Source organism: Muntiacus reevesi, chromosome 6 (genome assembly GCF_963930625.1).
Source record: "Muntiacus reevesi chromosome 6, mMunRee1.1, whole genome shotgun sequence".
NCBI lineage: Eukaryota > Metazoa > Chordata > Mammalia > Artiodactyla > Cervidae > Muntiacus > Muntiacus reevesi.
The window spans coordinates 81,316,088-81,334,650 of record NC_089254.1 but is presented as its reverse complement, the minus strand read 5'-3'; the positions used below and the strand labels follow the sequence as shown (position 1 = coordinate 81,334,650).

Sequence of the window (18,563 nt, the reverse complement as noted above, 5' to 3'; positions counted from 1 at the left end):
GGACCCTCTACAGATAGCCCGTAATCCTCAGGTACTCAAGTTCCATAATTGGCCCTCCATGCCTGCAGTTCTGCATCCTCAGATTCAACTAAATGAGGATCACATGGTACTGTAGGATTTATTGAAAACAAATCTGTGTATAAGTGAACTCCTGAGCTCAAACCCCTGTTGTTCAAGGGACAACTGTGTACATATTTATATAATTTTTTTAAATGACAGATCCTTTTGTGCAGTAAATAAAAATTCTCTTTTTTAGAAAAGTATCTATGCAAACAACTTTACATATACTCAGGGAGTCCATGAACCTTTCTCCTGTCTCCTAAATTTCTTACTCGAAATCATGTCATACTTCAATATGTTATGGCTTTTTCATTTAGCCCCTCAAGTATCAATATGAAACACACACAGGGTGAATCAGAATTGGGAAATTTTAAGTTGATTTGAAACTTTTTATCCTGTTCATAAAATTTGTCTCTCTTTTGTTTTTTCTACATTAGAAATTATCAATTTACAAACACTTCATTTTTTGTACTGTTAAGTTCTAAAAGATTATCATGATGGTTAGTCACTTAAAAAAAAAACCAACACTTAACCCTTTTTGTTTTTTTTCAGATGTGGCCCCATTTATTGAGTTTCTGAAGGCCATACAAGATGGAACAATAGTCTTAATGGGAACATATGATGATGGTGCAACCAAGTATGTAAATTTCAAAATTTACATGACTTTGCAGATCTATAATATATAGTAACATAAGCAATACATTTTCAATAAAAAAATTTATAAAACAGTCAAGTAATCCAACTTTCAGATAAACACTGTTTACTTTAAAAAATTTTTCTTTCTGTGTATTTATCATTCATCTATGATTTTGAAATTAGAATCACATTGTACATAAAGTTTGTTATACTCTTTTATGTTCTGTTTTTAACAACTGTCAATTATTTTCTCTGACAATAATATTCTTCAGTACCATTTTCTTATGGCATTTCCCAAAGTGTGTCTGTCCTGTGAAACCTCAGTCCTTTAAAACTGTAATGGCTCTTCTAATCTTTTATCCTGTTAAGTTTCTAAGTCATTTTACCCTCCTGGTTGCATTTCTTGGGCATTCTCTAGATGATAATTGTCCCTCTTAAAATGAAGCCCCAAGTTGGACATAGTGTTCCCGAAGTGGTCTGGCCAGTACAGAGTACATTGGAGGTGCTCACTCACCATGTTTGAGAAATTACGGTTAATATTCACGAAGACAAGTGTTGCATTCCTGTTCTTTAGTCTGCCACATCACAGTGTTCATCAACTTAAATTCTCAGATCTCTTCATTTGATCTCAGAGGTTTTTTTGTTTTGTTTTTTTTTAATCACTGACAAGTCAGGTCTTTCTCCCCATTCAGAACTTGATTTTGTTCAATCTGAATGAAGACTTTATATTCATATACCCTTTTAAATTTAATTTTGCTGTTATGGCCCACTTGGTCTTGATGCTGACATTTGTCCTATGAGATTTCCATTGTCTGGGCTTTGTACTCTCTCCAGAGTCATTCAGATTTCTAAATCTAAGTCCTCAATGATAAACATGATTACTACAGGCAGTGTGCCACCAGCTGGAGACCACTTCTGAGGGATTCACCTATTAATCAGCTGCAGAAACTACTTTTCATTTTCTAGTGTGCTCTAATAGGCATACTGTCCAGTTGCTGTTTAATTATTTAATTTTCTGAGACTGTCAGATGCCTGCTTGAAATTTGTGGATGATCCTAATTATAGTACCCTGGCTTATTGCCCCAAAACTGCTTTTAAAGCTGAACGTATGAGATGATGTTTACTTGGCTTTATTAATCCAGCCTCCTTCCTACTACTCTTTCTCTTTATTTTCTTATTCTTTCCTTAATACTCACAGGATCTCCTTCTTGTAATCTATTCTAAAATTTTGCTAGGAGTTAGGTTTAGTTTTATTGAACTATTGCTTTTAAAATTTTCCGTGTTTTTTTTTTTTTTTAAACTGGAATATTTAACTTTTAACGTATTAGCATCTTCACTTTCCATGTTGCTTCTAAAATAACTCACATTACCTTGAAGATTATATTAACAAGTTCCTTAAGAATTTTAAGTGTGTGACGTGTGTGCCTCAAGGCTTAAATTTACTTTAAAGTACTTAATATGAACATTGCTGAGCCACTGTTCCCTTTTTATATTGATTAAAGAGTGTTTGCCTCCCTGGAAAAGACAGTTGTGTTTTGATCTTGATATCCTATCATTCTGAAACAGTGGATCCCTTCATTATTTATACTTGGTAGCAAAATTTCCCTCTGTGGCCTTTAGTAGTTTTATGAACCTCATCTCATTTTGAGCACTCAGGTCTTCCTGGTAGTAGTAATAAAAATGTTGTTATTAGTAGCATGGTTTGCCTTGTATTTTTGTACACTTCCTTTTCTTAATTTGAACCCTTTATGGAATAGAAGTGGACTCTGGCAGTTCAAACCCAGGTTGTTCAAGAGCCAGTTATATATCTCCAGAATTAATGCTGTGTATAAATGTATTAGTTACACTGCACTGCCTTTTAAAGAAATGGGATATTTTGACATCTGCTATGTCAAGCACTCAAAATATTGGCTGTGTTGCATGGTTTTCAACTTTTCTTTGAACCAGGAAATCATCTTTTACTTAGTTACATAGAAGATAGCAAAAAAGAATAATAAAGCCTCCCAAATTCTACATAAGCAGATTAGAAAACTTCAGAAATTGTTAGGGAAGTTGTCTGGTTATAAACTTGTAGTTAGCTAGACACAGGGACATGTGGCATGGGTACCCAAGCCCACCCCCAGGTTTGATTATTCACTGGGGGGAATCCAGGACTCAGTTTATAGACCTGCTCACTCAGGGCTATAATTTGTTACAGCAAAAGGATGCAAAGCAGAATCCACGAAGGGCAGCTAGTTCTGAGAGGAGTCTGGAGGGAACCAGGGCACCAGACCTGAGTTTCCTAGAGTCCTCTCCCAAGCGGAGTGACACAGAACATGCTTAATTCCTCTAGCAACAGATTGTGACAGCACTGGGGTCTGCTGTCCACCAGGGAAGCTGATTGGAGCTCACGGCCCAGGGTTTTTACTGGGAGCTGGTCCTGAGGCACCGTCTTCCTTATACATCCCCAAATTCCAGATTCCCAGCCAGAAAGGAGGTGTTTGGCATAAACTACTTTGTTTGCACAGCTTATACACACGAGAGCCATTCTGATCAGTTCTGGGAATGGGGGGAGCCTCCCCACATCCAAGCTTCCAGAGCCAGCCAAGGACCAGTCTTGCTCTTAGGCCTTTCTGAGCCCTGCTGTATTAATCCTTTTCTGCTTAGGACCTAAGGGTATTCTCAAAGGAAAGTAAGGAAAGATGAGAGGAATCAAAATGGAAAGCTCAGTTTCATGTTACTGCTAGATTGGTTAGTTTTTTCATGCAGATCAAAACAACAACTTCTGAAATTTGGAAATCCAGAAGGAAAAGTGACTGCCCTTCATTATATTTCTTAATTGTAAAGTTTTTTTAGATAAGAAAAAATTGCATGTACTTCTGGCAGGGGGCCAGGCCTGCATTTGGATAACCACCTACTATGGAAGCATTTTTTGTGTATGAAGCAATCTCTTGGCATTTGTGAACCTAACATTCACCTATTTATAAGCAGCCCTGAAGCCTGCACCCTGAGGTGCAATTTGTGATTTTTCTGAGACGTAACCGACTGAAGCCCGTAGCCTTCCTCCAGGAGGCTGTCCCTAGGCTGCCCAGTAAGCTCGACCTCTGTTCTGCACCATTTATTCTAGATAAAGCAGCAAAACTCACTACTAGTGCTGATGATTCCAGTAAAATGTTCTGATTAAGGGGCCAGCGGTAGAACATTTGAATAAACTAAAGAGTGGAATGTAGTAGTCTGCAGATCCATGACATGCTAACACTGTTCAGAAACAAGAAAACAGTTCAGACAATACTTTCAGGGGATGTCCATCTACTACAGAAATTGCTTACCAAGTAAGCAGATGAATGAAAGTGATAGCAATTTATGTAAGGATGATTACAAGAAACACAGCTACAGACCCACTTTGGGGAGAAAGCCAGACGCAAGTACGTGTACTTGCGTGTGAAGGTGTCAGAATCTTCAGAGGCTGAGACTTCACTGGTCCTTTTGCACAGCCGTTTTATTTATTTTAATTTCCCTTGGTTATAAATGCATCACTTGATATAGATATGAATCTGAAAGACTAAGTGTTCTAAGGCTGCCCCTGATTTTCTCGCTGATTCTTATGACCTTTCCCAGGAGGGCAGCAGTGCCCAAGCTGTGGTTAAGACAGCTTCACTACCCCCTGGATGTGACTAATTGTGAAAAGCTAATGACATATGTAGCTCTGTCCTGTTCATGAACCTTTTTTTTTTTTTTAACATAAAATCTCCTGTTTATCTTCAGGTTAGTTACATGAGAACTGCCTTGCCGGTTTCACCTACTTCACATAAAATACTTAATGCCCTAAAAATATTTGAAAAACTTGAGTCATTTTACGAACATTTGAAGTTAACAAAAAAAGTCAGATCTCTTATATTTTCATGTAGAATTGAGTATAAACTCATTGTGGGTCAAATAAAATTATTTTTTAAATGTTATCATAGGAAAGTAAGCAGGACTTTCCTATTGATAAACATGTTATTATCTCTTCCGGCAAAAATTACTGTTATGAAGTTAGATATAAGTAAACATAGTGTTAGAAACATCCAGATTTCTATTAGCACTTAACTTAATTCTATTCAGATGTAATTTACAAAGAGTTTAGTGAAGATTCAAAGTGATTTTTAATTTTACGAAGATATTGACTACTTAAGGTCTTATATTAACCTGAATAGGTACCACGGACTGCAGTTTCCCATTTTTATTTGATGGAATGTAGATGAAAATGAACTGTTGTTATGAAATTAAGACACTTAAAAGGTACTTCTAAATTGCATAAGCTAGAAATTTATTTTCTAGATTTCATAACTTTCATCATTAAAGAATTCAAATAGTAGGAATGTTACTCTGATAAAATTTATTTTTTTATGTTTATGTTCTCTTATTTAAGCCAGGATTTTCTCATTTATTTCATGGTTGTATGTTAAATGCTGTAAGTGTATTAGTTTTCCTTAGACTACATACAGTACACTACATTTATTGTGCCATTCTTTTTCTCTTTCTTCAAGACTCAATGATGAGGCCCGGCGGCTGATTGCTGAATTGGGGAGTACATCTATTACTCATCTTGGTTTCAGAGACAACTGGGTCTTCTGTGGTGGAAAAGGCATTAAGACAAAAAGCCCTTTTGAACAGGTTAGTGTCTCAGACATCATAATTAATGGGCAACAGCAATTGTGTGAAACCATACAGTACGTATTCCTATCCCAGTTATTTGCAACTTAGATAAAGCAGACATTAAATATGTTTCCATAATATGTTTCCATATTTTTCATAGGTTCCTGGAAATCAGTTATTTGAAATAACCATGATACTATTTTAATTTTAAAATTTTAAAAATAGTCAAATTCTACATGAAATTTTTTTTCCTACATGACAATGCATTGGCCTATGTTTACTTGTATCATAAGACCTTTAGGAAGTTGGTTATTAAAAATTGTAGCTGAACTTTTGATATTAGAATCAATGAAGTACAGAAATACTTTAGAACTTAGTAGAATGTAAACTTATTTTTGACTTACAAAGGATCTTTAAAGACCATCTGCAGTGTTTTGTTCTTTCAGCGTCTCTTTGAAGGTCTGCCACTATATGCCAGACCCTTTTCTCATTTAATATGTTGAACACTAATTTATATGTTGATAGAAGTGTTACTGAAAAGAGTATGCTTAATTACATTATTGCAGATATGCAGTTTGCTAAAGTACTATACTGTGGTTGTGTTCCAACAGCACATAAAGAACAATAAGGACACCAATAAATATGAAGGATGGCCTGAAGTTGTAGAAATGGAAGGATGCATTCCCCAGAAGCAAGACTGACGTGGAGAAAACTGAAGAGAGCACACTCACTGTCAGTGGGAAAGCCCTACCAGAAAAACGACATGTAAATATTTTAAGAGCATGCAGCCGTCTCGGTGTGTGCATGTCCATTATCTCTTTTGATATCAGAATTATTTATTGCTAACGTAAATAGCTGTCTTTGTAAATAGTCATCAAAATGAGCAAATCACTGAACCATTTTCAAGCACATCTCTCTAATGGTACAATGTTCAGACCTTGATGCTAATGGCATCTTTTAATTCTAAAAGCATACCAATGGATAACTGAACAGATATGAAAAATATATTGATATATACTAGTCGCTGTGAAAATCTATCATGGAATGATAATGGATTTTAGGGATCAGACTTTGTTTTCTTTTACGTATATATATGTATATTGCCTTCTGATGATAATATCTTTTAAATTAAAAAGATATTGGGCATAGTTGTGTGTGTGTAATGTTACTTTACAGTCTGACTCCCCTGTTGTATTTTTTTTCTTAGTCTTTCTCTTACCTTCCCAAGAAACCTATAAATAAAATAAGAAAACATATCAAATACATGAAAAGCACAACAGAATTCTTTGTTTAATGTACACAGTACAAAGTAAATATATAAACGTAGATGGCATTCAGGACTGTAGCTTGATGGATTTTGTGTTAGCAGTGTGAATAACTTGATTTTGCATAAGCTATTCAGAGTGAGGCAGGAGGGGGCAACTCCCCAGAGCTGAGGAATCTGGCCAAGTCCCTTCCCCAGCCTTAGTAGCTCATTCAGGACAGCATGTCAGTACAGTTAGAACCTTACTGGCCTAAGTTTTCCTTATTTAATTGTTCTCAGCCTTGACCAAGTGGTTTGGAAAGAGGCATGCTTTAATGTCACAATGATTTTAGATTGTAAACCCAGAGATTTTGTATTTACTTTCATCTGACTTCCTAATAGTAATTTTTGCCTGAAAAGATAACAACATATTTATTTATCAATAGAAAAGTCCTAATGAACTGATCAGGACTGATAACAGTTAAGAAATATTTGATACACAGTGACTTCATATCCAATTCTAACTAAAAATATAAGAAATCTAACTTTTTTGTTAACTTCAGATGTTCACAAAATGACTCAAGTTTCTTAAAATATTTTTAGGGCATTAAATATGTGTGACGTATCTTAAACTGGAACATAAAAAATGTAATGAACAAACTGCCACTCACAATAAAAGGCAGCACTTCAATTTTTGATCTAAATTTTAGATGCCTTACATAAAGAAAAACTAAAAGCAGTGTTTTTTATTTTGCTATAAACTGAGTTGGAAGTTATTAAATATCAATGAGTTTTGGGGTACTGTTTCTTCCCTCAAATTGAATGTAATTTGTGAATCAATGCACCTTACACATCTAAACAATTTTTGTAAACTTTTCAGATTTTTGGTGCTGATATGCTAAATCACTTTCAGCATGTGTATTTTAACATTTCGAATACTTCCCTTGATTCTGTAAATTAAAAGAATAGCTATTTTACAGTTTCAGGGATTGTGAAATAAGTGTTGCTTTTTCTTTTTTAAGTAATGAGAATAAATATTCTTGGTTTTGCATTGTGAATTTCTTTTTTGTATTATCTGGCAAAGTAATATACCTACAGAACTTCACATTGAGGTTTGTCAAGCATTTATTGTCCTGCTTAACATGCAAAATTTAAGTCATTCCTATGGTTAAACACACTAATATCCTCAGGATATATCTTAACATGGATCGAATTTAAGTATGTAGATGACAACACTTCTGTTTCAAGATAAGGACTAACATGACAGCTTTATAGAGGTGTGTAAAATGCCAAAAGATTGGTTATTTAATTGCTTTCATGCAGTTTGCTATTATGTCAATTCTGTCTTGTATGGTTTATGTCAACATAACTTTGAAAGCAATAATTTTACTGTATTTTACTTTCAGATAGGTTTTAAAAATCAGCATTGTAAATGCAACAATGCTCATCTAATGTTCAGAATTTTCATTAAAATCAGAAATGTGGCATTGACACTTTGGTCTTTTAAATGGTATTTAAGGACTCTTGGATGTGTATTTTTTATTTGTAATCATAGATGCAGTCGCAAGACAAGTTTATTATGATATGCCTATTAAAATGCAGCAATGACCATGGGAAAAAAGTGTTATCTGGGAAATTAAAGAAAAATTGAGCCAGAATCTTTATATTCCTGACTTTGATTAAAATTTATCATTGTTCTTTCTATGTTGTATTCATTTTGAAATGAATTATCTGATATTTTGTAATTTTTTTTTTGCCAGATGAAGCTCAATGCCTTTAGCCTGAAATGCACTTTATACTTAGTTTATACATATTATAAATAAAGTGACCCCTCCAAAAAGATGATGGTTTCATTCAATTTGGTTGACATACCCCATTTTTAATAAATGAAAGAATGAGAAATGTGCTATGTTCAGTTAGGAAAGCAGTTGAAAGTAGAAATGCATTTAGAATATTTTTAAAAATGAACATGTAAGGGGGAAAATTGCTTGTGTTAATCAGGAAAAAGATTTGCCACTCAGCCTCTTCAATTGGGCCTTCTAAAGCAGCAATAAGTGCATGTAAACGAGGAGTTGTAGGATAAAGTACCAGAATTTACTTTTTCTAATGCATTCCTCAGAAGCATTCCTTTGCTGTCTGTTCCCAGGGTGACTGTTCTGTTGCATACCTGGTTTTTGATGGTTACATGCCAGTAGCTAGTCAATTTCTGTTTCCCCCAAAGCTCCCTTGATTTTTTTTATATTACTTATTTTAAATTGAAGAATAATTGCCACTGACGAAAGAAATCAAAGGTGACACAAATAGATGGAGAAATATACCATGTTCATGAATCAGAAGAATCAATATAGTGAAAATGAGTATACTACCCAAAGCAATGTTTAGATTCAATGCAATCCCTATCAAGCCACGAACAGTATTTTTCAGAGAACTAGAACAAATAATTTCACAATTTGATTGGAAATACAAAAAACCTCAAATAGCCAAAACAATCTTGAGAAAGAAGAATGGAACTGGAGGAATCAACCTGCCTGACTTCAGGCTAAACTACAAAGCAAAAGTCATCAAGACAGTGTGGTACTGGCACAAAGACAGAAACATAGATCAATGGAACAAAATAGAAAGCCCAGAGATAAATCCACGCACCTATGGACACCTTATCTTTGTCAAAGGAGGTAAGAATGTACAATGGAGAAAAGATGATTTCTTTAACAAGTGGTGCTGGGAAAACTGGTCAACCACTTGTAAAAGAATGAAACTAGAACACTTTCTCACACCATACACGAATATAAACTCAAAGTGGATTAAAGATTTAAATGTAAGACCAGAAACTATAAAACTCCTAGAGGAAAACATAGGCAAAACACTCTCTGATGTAAATCATAGCAGGATCCTCTATGACCTGCCTCCAGGAATAATGGAAATAAAAGAAAAAATAAACAAATGGGACCTAATTAAACTTAAAATCTTTTGCACAATGAAGGAAATTATAAGCAAGGTGGAAAGACAGCCTTCAGAATGGGAGAAAATAATAGCAAATGAAGCAATTGACAAAGAATCTCAAAACTATACAAGCAACTCCTGCAGTTCAATTCCAGAAAAATAAGCGACCCAATCAAAAAATGGGTCAAAGAACTAAACAGATTTCTCCAAAGAAGACATACAGATGACTAACAAACACATGAAAAGATACTCAACATCACTCATTATCAGAGAAATGCAAATCAAAACCACAATGAGGTACCATCTCACGCCAGTCAGAATGGCTGCTATCCAAAAGTCTACAAATAATAAATGCTGGAGAGGGTGCAGAGAAAAAGGAACCCTCTCACACTGTTGGTGGGAGTGCAAACTAGTACAGCCACTATGGAGAACAGTGTGGAGATTCCTTAAAAAACTGGACATAGAACTGCCATATGACCCAGCAATCCGACTGCTGGGCATACACACCGAGGAAACTAGATCTGAAAGAGACCCCAATGTTCATTGCAGCACTGTTTAGAATAGCCAGGACATGGGTGCAACCTAGATGCCCATCAGCAGATGAATGGATAAGGAAGCTATGGTACATATACACAATGGAATATTACTCAGCCATCAAAAAGAATTCATTTGAATCAGTTCTAATGAGGTGGATGAAACTGGAGCCTATTATTCAGAGTGGAGTAAGTCAAAAAGGAAAACACCAATACAATATATTAACGCATATATATGGAATTTAGAAAGATGATAATGAGGACCCTATATGCGAGACAGCAAAAGAGACGCAGATGTAAAGAACAGACTTTTGGACTCTGTGGAAGAAGGCGAGGGTGGGATGATTTGAGAGAATAGCATTGAAACATGTATATTATCATATGTGAAATAGATCGCCAGTCCAGATTCAGTGCATGAGACAGGGTGCTCTGGGTTGGTGAACTGGGATGACCCTGAGGGATGGGATGGGAAGGGAGGTGGGAGGGAGGTTCAGGATGGGAAAAAAGTAATTTAAAAAAGAAAAAAAAGAATAATTGCTTTACAATATTGGTTTCTGCTTATACATCATCATGAATCAGCCATAGGTACACATATGTCCCCTCCCTCTTGAACCTCACTCCCATCTCCCATCCGATCCCACCCCTCTAGATTGCCATAGAGCATTCAGTTTGAAAGCTCCCTCAATTTAACCTGGCCTCAAACTCTCCTATTCCTCTCCCTGCCCCCTTCTCCTTTCTTGAGGTTCCAGTAAAATCAAGGATTCTTGTTGTGGTTTAGTCACTAAGTCGTGTCCAACTCTTGTAACCCCGTGGACTGTAGCCCACCAGGCTCCTCTATCCATGGGGTTTCCCATATAAGAATACTGGAGTGGGTTGACATTTCCTTCTCCAGTAGATCTTCCCAACCCAGGGATCGAACCCACATCTCCTGCATTGGCAGGCGGATTTTTTACCAGAGACTAGATGGAGCAAAAAGCAGGCAGACCTAGCCTGGAAGTATCCGGGAGCAGCAAAGGATGGTGCAGCCAGCCTGGTGAGAGCCCATGTGAAATCTTCATCGTGCCCCAGAGCCTTCCCCCATCCAGGGAGGGTTAGAGTACCAAGGGCAGCTGAATTAAGGACACGTTTTCAACACTGCAATGTCTCAGATTGTAAGAGTGCTCAGGAATAGGAACTGTCAGCCTTTCATTTAGAAACAGAAGAGAGGTTTCTCTGGGGTTTGTTTCACAGGTAGTTTATAAGAAAACAACACAGCCAAGACATGCAGCTACTTCACAGGTACATCGGGCTGCCATTGCTAAGCTCACTGTTCAGCTCTATAGAAATCATGCCCGTCACTGGGGTGCATCAACTATTGAAAGGACAAGTTGAAACTCAATTGGCAAAAGATATTCCCTTTATTGTAAGCTCCTAGTTTCCATATAATCAGCCCATATTGTGACCGCAGCCATGAAGTTAAAAGATGCTTGCTCCTTGGAAGAAAAGCTATGACAAACCTAGAAAGCATAGTAAAAAGCAGAGACATTACTTTGCCAACGAGGGTCCATTTGTCAAAGCTATGGTTTTTCCAGTAGTAGTGTACCGGTGTGAGAGGTGGACCATAAAGAAGGCTGAGTGCCAACGCATCGATGCTTTTGTACTGTGGTGTTAGAGAAGACTCTTGAGATTCCCCTGGACTGCAAGAAGATCCAACCACTCAATACTAAATGAAATCAGTCCTGAATATACATTGGAAGGACTGATGCTGAAGCTGAAGCTCCAATACTTTGGCCACCTGATGGGAAGATCTGACTCATTGGGAAAAGACCCTGATGCTGGGGAAAATTGAGGGCAGGAGAAGGGGATGACAGAGGATGAGATGGTTGGATGGCATCACCGACTCAATGGACATGGGTTTGAGCAAGCTCTGAGAGTTGGTGATGGACAGGGAAGCCTGGCATGCTGCAGTCCATGGGCTTTCAAAGAGTCGGTGATACTTTAAATGAAGCTGCTAGGGTTTCTGTTATTGTTGACCCTGTCCTCTACATGCTAGTCATGTTTTAGCCATAGAGGAAAGTTAAGTCTGCCTCTTTTTTTTTTCTCCCAACCCGATCATATCAAGTGTTATGGTATGAATATTGTGTCCCCTCAGAATTCATATGTTGAAACCTAATCTCCAATGTGATGGTATTTAAAGGTGGGGCTTTTGGAAGGGAATTAAATCATGAGGGTGGAGCCCTCACAAATGGGATTATTGTCCTTATAAAACAGACCCCAGAGAGCTCCTTGGCTGGGCTTCTCTGTCATGTGAGGACACAGTGAGGAGATGGTCATCTGTGAATCAGGACATAGACCTTTCCAGACACTGAATCTGTTGTCACCTGGATCTTGGAGTCCCCAGTCTTCAGAACTAAGAAATACACGTGCTGTTTATAAGCCGCCCAGTTTGTGGTGTTTGGTTACAGCAGCCCGTACAGACCAAGCCAGAAGGGAATAATTAAATGACTAGGATAGCAAGATCATGAGACAGGACACAGCTATTCACCTGAGGTTCTCCTTGACCTCCAAACTCTGACTATACACTACCTACCCTTCCACTCTAGGGCTTCCCTGGTGGCTCAGATGGTAAAGAATTTCCCTGCAATGCAGGAGACCTGGGTTCTATCCCTGAATTGGGAAGGTTCCCCCAGAGAAAGGAATGGCTACCCACTCCAGAATTCTTGCTTGGAGAATTCCATGGACAGAGGAGCCTGGTGGGCTCTCAAAGAGTTGGACACAACTGAGCAACTAACACTTTCACTTCCACTCTACCCACACCAACACCAAACTCCCTTTCATAGGCAGAACTTAAGCTTTTGTGTATTTCCATGCAACTTTGCTTTCAGATGATCACATGATACAGTTCCACATGCTGGCCCCCATGAGTGACTTCAGCCAGAGGCAAGGCATGTTTTCTGATTCCTTCCTGTGGCGCAGCTGAGTCTCAGAGGACAGTTTGCTGAAGCCCCAGGACGGGAGACACAAAAACCTTCAAACACTCCACTCATCTCCTGGAACTGTCATCAGGTCAGGGGAGATGCTGAGACCTGGCAGACCCCCTTGACCCCAGCATTGGCTTCTTGTGAAGGTTCCTACAACACACAGCAGTTCCTGGACAAGAGAGGAATCTTGAAGCCTTTTTTTTTTTTTTTTTTGGTTTCTGGGATCAACACTTTCCTCACAAGTCTGTTGTTTGAAATTTACTCATTTGACTCTCAAACACATTTTCAGCCATGCATCATGTGTTCAAACACAGCCTTGCTTGTCTACCTACCACACAAGTGCTGTTGCTACTGCTTAGATGTCACCTCTTCAGATGAACTAGCTGGGGCCAGGAATTCCTGCTTGTCTTAGCCCTCTGCATCACCAGTGGGATGAGATGGCCACCTGGCAACTGGTTTCTGGTACCCCCATGTAGTGGGAACTTTATTAGTGGAGTGTCTGCTTTGTTCGACAAGAACAGAATGAATTTCAAAGAAAATGCCTCCAGGTCAAACTCGGAGCAGAGGAGAGATGTGAAAGCAAATGATGCTGAGGAGTAGTTAGAATTATGTTCAGTCGTGGGGAAATGGTACCCAGAGGGTTGTAGTTAAGAGCTGACAGTGAGGGTTTCCTGAGGTGTGAGGAATGAGCCTGTGTCCCCTTGACCAAGAGGAGTGCACCTTTCCCAGATTCTGTTCTCCCTCAAGTGTAAGGACTTGAGATTTAAGATCAGTGAATGAACTGATACCTGACTCATAGAAACCTTTGGCCTGGGAATAGAGTTGAAAGCCAATTCTTACGGAATTGTTAACACCTTGCAAAGAAGTGTTAAAATCCCATTATGAAGAAAAACAAACCCCATTATGAAAATACCCTGGAGACATTTCCCTGTAGTTCTTGAGCCCTGGGAGAGTGGGTCATGGGCATGGTTACAGGCGTTTGTGACAATTAAAATTCGGAGACAGTAGTTCCTATATTTATTTAGTTAATGAGTTTTAGATGTAGTTTCTCAAGGAATGATAAATTGAGCATTTGAGGGAAGAAAAAATGCTCAGACTGGCAGAAGGTAGAATTTTCTTAGAAATTTATCTTTCGGCTTGTAAAAGTGTTAAACCTGTATCTATTACATATCAGAAATGTGAAAGGGGATTTGTCACATTCACTTTTTCAGTCCCCCCTTTTGCTACTATGCCATATGCTACCTCTTGTCTGGCTTGCATAGTCTTATGAAGAGCAAAAATGTGTAAATGTGTTATGTGCTAGAGAGTTTGAGATCAAATTAAAATGGATAGAACTTTAAACTTATCCAAAATTATATGTCAATTTTGTCTCAATAAAGCTGGAGAAAATATAAAAACAATACAACTGCCAAAATTTTTTTAAGATTTTTTAAAAAGTAAAGTGTAGATGTATTAGAAATAAAAAGGTAATTACTGACTTACGTTTTGTTTATTTATATCTTTCCCTGGCTTATGAAGACATCAAGGTATGTTTAAATATGCAGTTAAATTTAGTTATATCCCCCCTTTACACTCGAGCATGCTAAGTCACTTCAGTAGTGTCTGACTCTTTGTGACCCTAAGGACTATAGCCCGCCAAGCTTAGAGAATCCCTGCCCATGGGATTCTACAGGAAACAATCCTGGAGTGGGTTGCCATTTCCTCCTCCAGGGGATTGGCTCAGCCCAGGAATTGAACCCGAGTCTCTTATAACTCTCTTAGAGCCCACTCCTTATAATTCGGGTGGATTCTTTACAACTAGCACCACCTGGGAAGCACATTCTTCTTTTATCAAAGACATCCGGGAACGTGAAGTCAAGTGGGCCTTAGAAAGCATCACTACGAACAAAGTTAGTGGAGGTGATGGAATTCCAGTTGAGCTATTTCAAATCCTGAAAGATGATGCTGTGAAAGTGCTGGACTCAATATGCCAGCAAATTTGGAAAACTCAGCAGTGGCCACAGGACTGGAAAAGGTCAGTTTTCATTCCAATCCCTAAGAAAGGCAAAGAATGATCAAATGACCGCACAATTGCACTCATCTCACACGCTAGTAAAGTAATGCTCAAAATTCTCCAAGCCAGGCTTCAGCAATACGTGAACCGTGAACTTCTAGATGTTCAAGCTGGTTTTAGAAAAGGCAGAGGAACCAGAGATTAAATTGCCAATATCCGATGGATCATCGAAAAGGCAAGAGAGTTCCAGAAAAACATCTATTTCTGCTTTATTGATTATGCCAAAGCCTTTGACTGTGTGGATCACAATAAACTGTGGAAAATTCTGAAAGAGATGAGGATACCAGACCACCTGACCTGCCTCTTGAGAAACCTGTGTGCAGGTCAGGAAGCAACAGTTAAAACTGGACATGAAACGACAGACTGGTTCCAAATAGGAAAAGGAGTACGTCAAGGCTGTATATTGTCACCATGCTTCTTTAACTTATATGCAGAGTATATCATGAGAAACGCTGGGCTGGAGGAAGCACAAGCTGGAATCAAGATTGCCAGGAGAAATATAAATAACCTCAGATCTGCAGATGACACCACCCTTATGGCAGAAAGTGAAGAAGAACTAAAAAGCCTCTTGATGAAAGTGAAAGAGGAGAGTAAAAAAGTTGGCTTAAAGCTCAACATTCAGAAAACTAAGATCATGGCATCTGGTCCCATCACTTCATGGGAAATAGATGGGGAAACAGTGGAAACAGTGGCTGACTTTATTTTGGGGGGCTCCAAAATCAGTGCAGATGGTGATTGCAGCCATGAATTTAAAAGACGCTTACTCTTTGGAAGGAAAGTTATGACCAACCTAGAGAGCATATTAAAAAGCAGAGACATTACTTTGCCAACAAAGGTCTGTCTAGTCAAGGCTATGGTTTTTCCAGTGGTCATGTATGGATGTGAGAGTTGGATTGTGACGAAAGCTGAGCGCCGAAAAATTGATGCTTTTGAACTGTGGTGTTGGAGAAGATTCTTGAGAGTCCCTTGGACTGCATGGAGATCCAACCAGTCCATCCTAAAGGGGATCAGTCCTGGGGGTTCATTGGAAGAATTTGATGCTGAAGCTGAAATTCCAATACTTTGGCCACCTGATGTGAAGAGTTGACTCATTGGAAAAGACGCTGCTGCTGGGAGGGATTGGGGGCAGGAGGAGAAGGGGACGACAGAGGATAAGATGGTTGGATGGCATCACGGACTCGGTGGGCATGAGTTTGAGTAAACTCCGGAAGTTTGTGATGGACAGGGAGGCCTGGTGTGCTGAGATTCATGGGGTCACAAAGAGTCAGACACGACTGAGTGACTGAACTGACTGACTGACTGACTGACTGAATTAGGGGCTATCAGGTACCACCCTTCCTCTTTCTTGGTTAAACATGGCCAAGTGGATATGGGCCGTGATCATGGACAGCTATTTGTTGCTGACACGCAGAAGAAAAAGCTTCTCAGTCTCTTTGAAAGTGAATCACCCAAGGGTTCAGAATGGCATTTTAACAGAAGGAAACAGGCAGCCCTATACTCCCCTTTCTCCCTGCTCTTCCAATTCTCATACACCAATCAGATCCTTTCACTTTTTCTGTAAATTTAAAAGTCACATGTGAGACTTTGTGTTGACTTTGTCCACATTTAATATTACTCTCCCTTTTCAACCAGTGGGCGAGGCTGCCTTTTCTAGCACGATTTTGTTTCAAGGGATTTTAATCATGCAGACCACCTCTAGTGGTTTTTCTTTGGATGTGGATGTACACTATTACCAACAGTAAATTTCATCCATCCATTAAAAATAACACCTTATGTAACAATTGGCTGTAAGCACAACAATGAAAAGGGTGCACGTATTTATTTAATGTCACACTAAATTAGTTTGATCTTTACCCCTAGTCATTTCCTTTGGAATGATTGTTAGGCTCTTGAAGCATAATCCAACTGTTAGCCACACTGGGATCTAAACTAGAGGGAAGTTTAAATCACTTAGAGCTTAGAAATCAAGAGGTAGTGTATTTTAATTACATTTCATGGTGAATTCTAAGACCTCAATTCTCCCATCACTTCTCTCCAGCTTCTCAACCAAGTTTATATAATCAAGCCAGGGAGGAACATCCTGTAATTGTCATTATATTTACAAATCCCCAAACTCTTTAAATGATACACTGTAAACTCTGTACTGACTATTTTGTTGCTGTGAGAGGCACCATAATGATATGATGGTTAAGGAAACAGTCTCTGAAGCCAGCCGGTTGTGTGTGACCTGGGCCAGCTACTTACCTCACCATTGCTATGTCTCTTTCTGTAAAGTGAGGACTACAAGAGTGGTACCTATTTTAGGAAGTTATCATGAGGCTGAAATGTCTTAATATATACAATTTATTTTGAACAATGTCTACATAGTAAGTCCTATCTAAGTGTTTACTAATATTTTCTTTTTCAAAATAATTGAGTCCTTGGTGTACCACTGTTTTTCCTTTCGTGCTGGACCACCCATCTGTCCTTCTCAGTTTACCTTATTATTCTACTCCAAGAAATGTTATGAATTATTACATCTGTTCTACACTGAAACTGAAATTAAAAAAAAAAAATTAAGGCATCTTGGCCAACTTTCCTTAAGAAAGTCTTGTTTTGCAGGATATACATGGTTCCTGGAGATATGATTTGAATTTTTCTTCCCTCAAGACAGCTAAGTGGATTATAGTGTTCTCAATCACTAACTGGCTCCAAATGGTAGGTTTAATTCTCAGTATTTGATGAGGAATTTGGAAGGTGATGTAAAAAGTATCAGCAACTCACCAAATTGACTATAAACAAATATTTTGATGGAAAGCTTTTCTGGTTCCACATCTGAAGTAAAACCAAACACATCAGTACTGACTATACTTCAGAAAATTAAAGTCTTTCCTAAACACATGACTAGAACTGAGAGAGAGTCTGGGCATAGAGGACCCTTTATGGTAATATGCACCCTGGGTTTTCTCTGTGGATTCATCCCTTTCCTATTCTCAAACTATGTGGGTTTAGTTGGAATGAACCCCACAGCCATTTCCCAGCATGGGTCTTGATTGCTTTAATATGATCAGTGTATTTATCATCAAAACCCAATTCCCAATGACCATTCTGATTGGCTCAAGGATAGGCACAGCAACCAATCAAAGTCAATGATGACTTTTGCTGGGCATTCTGGGAAATAAACTTGCTTTCTCTCTTGTGTGCTGGAGCGACGAAAAAAAGAACGTCTCTCCTTAGAATGGGAAAGTGCCTGTGCCAATGCAGAGTCGTGTCTGACCCTTTGCCAGTGAATGGACTGTAGGCCGCCAGTCTTCTCTGTCCATGGGATTTTTTTCTAGCAAGAATACTGGAGCGGTTGCCATTTCCTCCTCCAGGAGATATTCCCCACGGAGGTTTCACACCAGCGCCTCTTGTGTCTGCTGAATTGCAAGGGGATTTCTTGATCACTGGGCCATCAGGGAAGCCCCAGAAGAGTGTTATGTCTGTGCCAGCCATGTTTCTGAGAAAAGCAGAGAGCCTGGAGCTGCTGAGAGTAGGGTTTG

The 18,563-nt window shown here is 38.6% G+C and overlaps 1 protein-coding gene across 1 annotated transcript in view; it reads left to right on the top strand.

Moving 5' to 3' along the window:
- Positions 1-8,260, top strand: part of FAM3C (FAM3 metabolism regulating signaling molecule C) — a 52,283-nt gene extending 44,023 nt beyond the window's left edge. The window contains exons 8-10 of the mRNA XM_065939226.1: positions 613-697; positions 5,205-5,331; positions 5,925-8,260. Coding sequence (XP_065795298.1) covers positions 613-697; positions 5,205-5,331; positions 5,925-6,014 — 302 coding nt within the window. The 3' untranslated portion in view covers positions 6,015-8,260. The remainder of the gene's footprint in view (positions 1-612; positions 698-5,204; positions 5,332-5,924) is intronic.
- Positions 8,261-18,563: the final 10,303 nt, after the last annotated feature.